This window comes from Bactrocera latifrons, unplaced genomic scaffold (genome assembly GCF_001853355.1).
Source record: "Bactrocera latifrons isolate USDA-ARS-PBARC rearing strain unplaced genomic scaffold, ASM185335v1 scaffold_53, whole genome shotgun sequence".
NCBI classification, from domain to species: domain Eukaryota; kingdom Metazoa; phylum Arthropoda; class Insecta; order Diptera; family Tephritidae; genus Bactrocera; species Bactrocera latifrons.
The window spans coordinates 1239034-1246915 of NW_017537190.1; the positions used below are offsets into that span (position 1 = coordinate 1239034).

General features: G+C 36.2%; 1 protein-coding gene across 1 annotated transcript in view; it reads right to left on the minus strand.

Moving 5' to 3' along the window:
* Positions 1-7882, minus strand: part of LOC108974138 — a gene marked incomplete at its 5' end in the record, with an annotated part of 141098 nt that overhangs the window by 38741 nt on the left and 94475 nt on the right. The window contains 1 exon segment of the mRNA XM_018941804.1: positions 4154-4275. Within this exon segment, the coding sequence (XP_018797349.1) occupies positions 4154-4275 (122 nt within the window).

The window sequence follows — 7882 nt, forward strand, 5'->3', positions numbered from 1 at the left end:
TTATTTTGTCTACAACTTGCATTTCGCTTTGAGCTAACCGCCTACGAAAAGTAGAAACATTCCTCTGGTATACACCTACAATACCACACAGTCTGAGATTGATAGAAAAATGTATGCAACATGGCAGAAGGATGACAACAGTCTGCGCTAAGAGCTGACAACAGTCTGCGCTAAGAGCTGACAATAACGCACGCCTCGCGGAAGTCTCTTCAGCGGGTGTTAGGAGGGAGAGAGAAAAAAGGCTTTTAAGCGCTAAAGGCGTCAAACAAAGCGAAACACCTCTCGAGCGGCTATGAACCTTTRTGTTGCGCGCAGTTAAACAGCCTAGTTGTGACGCCACGGCTGTGGGATGTGACATTTATTGCGACGTATCTTTTACAATTTCCTCAACAATTCATGGGAGATTCCTATTTACACGATTGATAGCCTAAGACCAATCTATTTTAGGGAGGATGGAAAAACTTTCATTCTGAATAAGGTGTTAGGGAATGATAACGGCTAATCGGTCTACTGAGCGTACTATTTGCAATAGCATTACTCATTTTGAGCCCCAGCATACATTATTGGATAATATTCGACCGAATAGACGAATAGAACACGTTCAATAAATAGCAGTCGTAGCAGAGAGTTTACACGAATACTGTGGAAAGTCGATTCGACGCCGTTCGTAGGAAATCGGACTAACGTATGGAACGTCTTTTCGCATTTTACGTCGAGATCTTAAATTGAAAGCGTACAAAATACAGTTTGTACATGAAACTGACCTCGCTCGACCTTCCTAAACGTTATCGATTCGCTCTTTGGGCTCTTGAAAAGTTCCAAGCACCTCCGACGTTTTCGAGCCAAATTTTGTTCATCGCTGAATTTCGGGCTCAATGGGTATGTAAACAAGCAAAATTACCGCATTTGGGATGAAGAGCAACCTGAAGAAGTTCAAGTGATCCTATATCATCTAGAAAAAGCAACATTTTGGTGTGGTTTGTGAGCCCTTGGAATCATCGGCCCATATTTCTTCAAAACAGATGTTGGTGAGTACTTTACCGTCAATGTCGTCCGTTATCGCGCCATTTGAGGCTTGAAATTGATGCTCGTTATCTCGGCGACATTTGGCTTCACAAAGATGGCGCCATTTCTCACACATCGCATCAATTCATTGATTTATTGAGAGAACACTTCGGTGATCAGATAATCTCACGTTTTGGGCCGATCAATTGGCCACCAAGATCGTATGATATCGCACCGTTAGACWTTTTTCTGTGGTAATATGGAAAATTCATTCATATAACAAGACGAGAGCATCGGAAAGTTGGCTCGGTGAAAGAGTAAAGACGAAATTTAACTTATTTTCGTTGTAAAGAAAAAGATCGTAGTTTTGAGATCAACAACTTCTAGTTAAGGTTAGTAACTTAAAAATTTTATAGAGAAATTGCTCAGTCTTTCAAGCAAATTATGGACTTTAGCTCATGTAATATGTACCTAACTCGATCGATTTTACAAAAGTTCAAGAATTGTATAATACAAACCAAGATCCACCCAACTTGCACCAGCCAGTGTCTAAGTGCAGCTAACTAGAACTTTGACTCTTAGAAAATAGTTGTCAACTAAGAGTTATTACAATTGGTTTGGCAAGAATGCTGCTATGACACTCACCTGACAGTCAAGAATGCGTTTTCTTCACTTCAAAATGCAACAACAAAAGCAAAATGCTAACAAGCTCATATGTGAGTATATATTAAATTCTAACTGTGCCTGCTGCAGTGGCCGAGAGAGTGAGTGAGATTGGTACGTCAAACGAACGTATAACGCAATATACACAGACATGCATATACACTTACGTATATATATATATATGATGCAGTTATGTATATAGCCAGCAGCTGGCAACGCGAAATTGTGCTGCTTTCAATTTGCAATACTTCCCGCATTTAATGCACCGGCGGTCCGAGCACCGAGAACCGGCAACCAGCTCTTGGACGCGCCGCACACTTGGTGGGCAACTCGAACGAACGAACTACAGTAGCAGTTCTCCAACTATTTCATACCGGTGTTTATAGTGTTTAAGCTGCTTCTGTGTGCGTCTGCTGCTGGTGAGTTTTCAACATATTGCCTGTTAGTGCTTGTAAACAGTAATTAATGAGTCGTCGTCGTCGTTGTCGTTGTCTGCTTTTTGTTGTTAGCACACTTCTTATTCCTTCTTTTTTAGGTTATGAGACTAAGCGCTGTTTAATGATGAGAACTTTTTGTGCGAAGGGTGCAGAGCCAAGAGCAAAATGTTGATTCAATAAGAAGTCAAGTCGCGAGGAGTTGCTTAATGGCACACAGTGTGCCACAGATTGTTTTTTGTTTTTGTTTTGAAGAGGAATTTCTGTTYAGAGTGGGCATTTCGAATTGCCATTTATGAGGTGGTGTTGGACAAGTTTGCACGCTAGAAACTAGGTTAATTCACCACGATTCGGGATATTAATTCGCAATGCTYTGGCTAATAAAGCTAGTATACCAAGAGTGTATATAGGAATATGTACATRCATATAGTACACTTAAGCGACATTAATATGAAATAACATTAGAAACGTTTGGCAACCCTGTAAATTTTGAATAAATAAATGACTATTGTTTAATTTGCAATATAAAATTCCTACATAAATTTAAACCTTCTTAAAAGGCTGTTTAAAAAATATTTTTAAATAGGGTTGCCAACTKTGAAAATATTACCGAAMATATATATTTAAAATTTTAGAACACTTTCATTAGTATTGCATATAAATTATTATCGCGCAATTCAAAATATCACTATAATCGGTAGTTTTGCGTCYAGGGTTGCCAATTTATGAAATGAATTCAAAATAAATAAATTATTTTTGCTTAATTTGCAATACAAGATATCAAATAAATCTAAGCCTCCACTAAAAGACTGTCTTATGAAATTAGTTTTAAGTGGGGTTGCCAACTTTGAAAATTTTACCGAAAATTTATATAAGAAAAGTTTAATAGAACACTTTCGTTAGTACTGCATACATATTATTATGTCCAATTTAAAATAACACTATCATCGGTGGCTTTGCTAACAGAGTTGCCAACTTTTAAAATTAAATATATATAAATAAATTAACAATAATTAATTTGCAATATGAACTTCCTACATAAATCTAAGCCTTCATTAAATGGCTGTTTTATAAAAAGAATTTTAAGACGAGTTGCCAACTTTGAAAATATTACCGAAAATTTATGTATACAAATTTTAATAGGACACTTTGATAAGTAYTGCATATATATAATTAATTGAAGCTCTCACTATAGGCGGTAATTTTGCGACCRCGGTTGCCAATTTTTAAAATGAATGTTTCGTCGCATTAACGACTGGGATTTGCTTATCAAATGTCAAGGCGGTGATYCATWTTTGAAGCGCATTGTTACTGCGACGAAAAGTGTGTTCTTTAGAAGAAATGTAAAGTACAGTTGTGGTCTAAAACCAGCCAAAACCACATCGAAGGCCGATAGTCCCAAAAAAAGGTCAAGTTTTCTGTTTGGTGGGATTTCAAGCGGATTGTTTATTTGGAGCTTTTGTGCGACAATASCTTGATTAATTCTGAAGTGTATTGTGATCAGTTGGACAAAGTGAGTGATGCACTCAAACTGAAGAGACCAAAATTGATCAACAGAAAAGGAGCAGTGTTTCCCTCGTATAATGCGAGTTCTCATATGTACAAGTGTGATAACTCATATTTTTCAGACTTGGCACCTTCGGACTATTGCTTGTTCCTCTCTCTGCTAAAATTTTTGAATGGGGGAACCTTTATCTCAAATCGGCACGTCAAAAACCACTTGTAGCGTAGCAGCAATCTTTTGCCTGAGAATATATTGGGTAGTCGAAAAAGTCTTTTCGTATTTCTAATCAAGCTTTTATAATAAAAAAATCAGTTTCAAAGTGCACTAAAAAAGAAGTTACTTAGCGAAAAACTCAATGAGTTAATTTAACAATAGAAACCTCATACTTTATAAATTTTTACAGATAGTTTAATTTTTTTTTTAACTGCTTAACTTTTCATTCAATAAAGAAAATCTTTAAAAATTATTGGTTTGCGGAAAATTTACAAACACACCCAAGCCCTCCCATTATTTTGTTCTTGTTCATTCATTTTCTTCTTCGACTCACCTTAAAATATTTGGGTGGGATAATTTGTTCAGCAACTGCACCTCCCTGAGCATATTTGGYCGATTTGCACGTAACTGATTCATTTTCAGCACCATAACTTCACCAGTTGTGCGATGWGTGACCTGAAAGTTAACAAATATTAGAAAATAATTAGTAAAAKATAAGTTAATTGTCAACATACTTATTAATAAACAAATGCTTACTTTTAAGAAAATTTTATTTGCGTTTCTAAATATATGTAGAATGTATTTATGTACTATAAAACAAGAAAAAACGTTAAATTCGTTGAGATCGAGGCCAAATGCCCCTCACAAAGTATCTTCTATAAAAGAGCTTGATTTTGTTTGATTAGATTGTATGACAGCTATATGCTATAGTAGTTCGATATTAACTACTTTTTCGGAGATAGTACCGTTATCTTGGAAAATAGGTTGTGCCAAGTTCCATGAAGATACTTTCTCAAATGAAAAAGTTTACCATATAAGAACTTGCCTTGATCGTTCAGTTTGTATGGCAGCTATATGTAATAGTGGTCCGACATGGAAAATTTTTTCGAAGATTTTTACTTTGTCGTAAATAATAACCAATGTCAAATTTCGTAAGAATATCTGGTCAAATAAAAAAGCTTTTCATACAAACACTCGATTCCGATCGTTCAGTTTGTATGACAGCTATATGCTATAGTGATCCGATCTGGACAATGTTATCGTAGATTGTACAATTATTTCAGACAATAATTCTTTTTCTTCATAATAAAAAAAAAAGATATAACTAATATATCACATATACATATAAACAATGCATAACCAATTATTAACCAGTTTATAAGCAATACTAAAATTTTGTTTCTATATGAATCGCTGCTATTATATCGTTTTTACTTCGCCTGTAAACTTAGAAAAGTGATGTTCTGTTAGTTTTCATTTTAGGTGATTCTAAATTTTTTTTTTTTTTGTGTTACTAACTTCTTGGCAAACCTAATCTACCCCATTTAGGGTATATAAAATACAAATGATTTCAAAATATGTGTTGGCGTTGTTTGACTTGCGCCGCTGAATTGGGTTAATTTTTATGTGCCGCAATGTCGCCATTACTCCCAATGTGACAGCTGTCTTACCAGCTAGGAACCACATTTCGAGTTCAAGTTGCACAGCACAGCGCAACTGTTGGCCCCACATTTCACTCGGCAGTGGCCTTTGAAACGATCCGACACACACACACACAGCACACACGAACGAACGTTCGCGCTTCCCAACCCAGTTTCACAATTGGAGGCGAACTTAACTATAACTCACGTCTGGGTGCCAATAGGCACCGCGCAGAAGAAGTTGCCACAGCATGTTGCAAGGTAAGTAGGCTATATTGAAACGAGGTGCGTGCAACAAGAGCATATAATTAAACTTTTACCGGCACGAACTAATGAAATTGTTTATATTTTAATAAAAAATGCGAAGATTTTAAATGTAAAACAGAGCATTTCCGCTGCACAGGCGCACAACAAGAGCGTGGACAAAGCGGCACCAAGCAATTCGTTGTGTACGAAGCAAGTACTGGCTGTGCATACTCGAACTGTCATTGACGAATTATCACGTTCGCAGACAAGTCCAAAATAAAAAGGCATACAAATTTTAAAATAATAAAATAAAAATAAAAGCGAAGCACCACACCGCTTACTTGCGGCTGCGCAACCTTTTTGGTAGCAGGTGACAGGTGTCATATAATGCAACCGGTTTCCTTCGCCGTTTTTGTTTTGTATTTGTTTCAAGTATTTATTTTCATATTTTTGTTGTAGCTGAAGAATGCAAAAGCCATGTGCTCATGTGTATGTGTGTGTGTGTGGTGAGTGGTTTTTCCCAAAATTGAAAATAGTCATGTTAAAAAACGGCAAAAAAAACTGGAAGTAAAACTGTGTGGAAAGAAATGCTGGAAATGCAGCCGAAGACATTGCGCGAGTGTTGCGTTGCGATGGCGCTTGAACCGGGTAGACGGGTTTCGCGACATTAGCATCAACCGTTACGTATTCAAGAGGCGCATGCATGCGAAAACGTGGCTTATATACAACTATTTATATACACATGTGTCGTTGTACATATACAATTATATAAATATTAAGTACTTATATAATTGCTGCGACCAGCAAAATGGCAGACAATTTCAATACTATTTCATCAGACAGCAATATTTCGTCCCTACTGAGAGCTGGCGATAACAGTCAATGATATGCCGTAATTTGGATAGTGGCGAATCGCATAATCAACTTGCTTAAGGGTAGAGTATTTGGCACAATCAGACATAGAAAGAAAAGTAAGAGACTACACTAAAGAAATACTACTATTTTTTTTTTAGAAATAAACTCGTGAGCGGTTGAACTTAGCGAGCGGGGCTGGTGGTGAACCGAAGATGGATCAAAAAATAGTAAGATTTTGTTTATACTTTTAGAATTTTTAATTTATTCTTCAAAATCTATGTCGACGCCCTCAAATTAATGTCTCTTGTCCCCAATATACTTGTGCCAACGTTTGTTTTCCAATCCTCGAAACAGTTTTTAAATTCAACATCCAGAATAGCCTTCAATGTCGCCAATTGACTCAAAGCGTTTTCCCCAAAGTGGTCGTTTCTTTTCGACTTCGGCTCACCTTTCCCATGATATTCGGTCGATTGATCGTCAGTTTCCGGGTCGTAAGCATAGATCCAAGATTTATCGCCACTAATAATATGTTTCGAGATATTCTGGTAGTCGGAAAGCATTCTTTCACAGACATTAACGCGACGCTGTTTTTCGAAAAAATGTATTGATTTTGGAACCAATCGTGTTTTTTACTTTTCTTAGRCCCAAATGATCTTTCAAAATAGTTTCCACTGATCCTTGCGATATTCCAACGACGCAAATAAGATCTCTGACTTATGTTAATGTTAATCGTCGATTCTCAAACACCAATTACTTTATTTTATTGATGATATAATACATTAGGGTGGTCTCTTGACACGATAATGTAACTAAAAATTATAATAAGTAACGAATCATACAATAAAAATTAAGTAAACCCAAAAATTCAATTTAAAATTCTAAAGCTTTCCAATCGATTCTAGACCTGCTCTTGCTCTTATTTCTTTTCCTCMACAGAAATTACTCGAAATAAATTTGAGAGGTTCAAAGCGAAAATTAAAAAAGAAATAAATAGGTAAATCTATACGTTCGCTTCTAAGAGCCTTTAAAAATTTGTTTKCTATCAATTAAGTAAAAGTTGAGCCACTGAATAAGTATCAAATTATATCAAAATATATTATGATTCAAACCAGTAATGGCGCCACAGTTATGACCTTACAAAACAAATGACCTTCAATAAAAGTGAACAGGATTGTAAAGCCAGCTGTTGATTCATTTGCAGCAAAATGAAAAGAAAGCAAAATAGCAACAACTGCACAAATGCCGAAGGAAATCTTTTATGTTCACAAACTAACGAAAGCACGCACACATACACAAACACACGCGTGTGACATATCTCCAACGTTTGAGAGCAAGCGCATAAAACTTTACAGTAATAATTCGAAAGTGAAAAGGCTGCATATTTTTTATAATCAATAGTTAAACAGACATRTGCAAATGCACAAGTTGTTTGTTTGTAGTGTTGTGTAGTGGTGGCGGGTTGTTAAAAGTCCGTATAATCAGTCGCACTCGACAAGCGGGGTATTGACGATATTTGTTGCATTTTTTGAGTATTTTCAGAG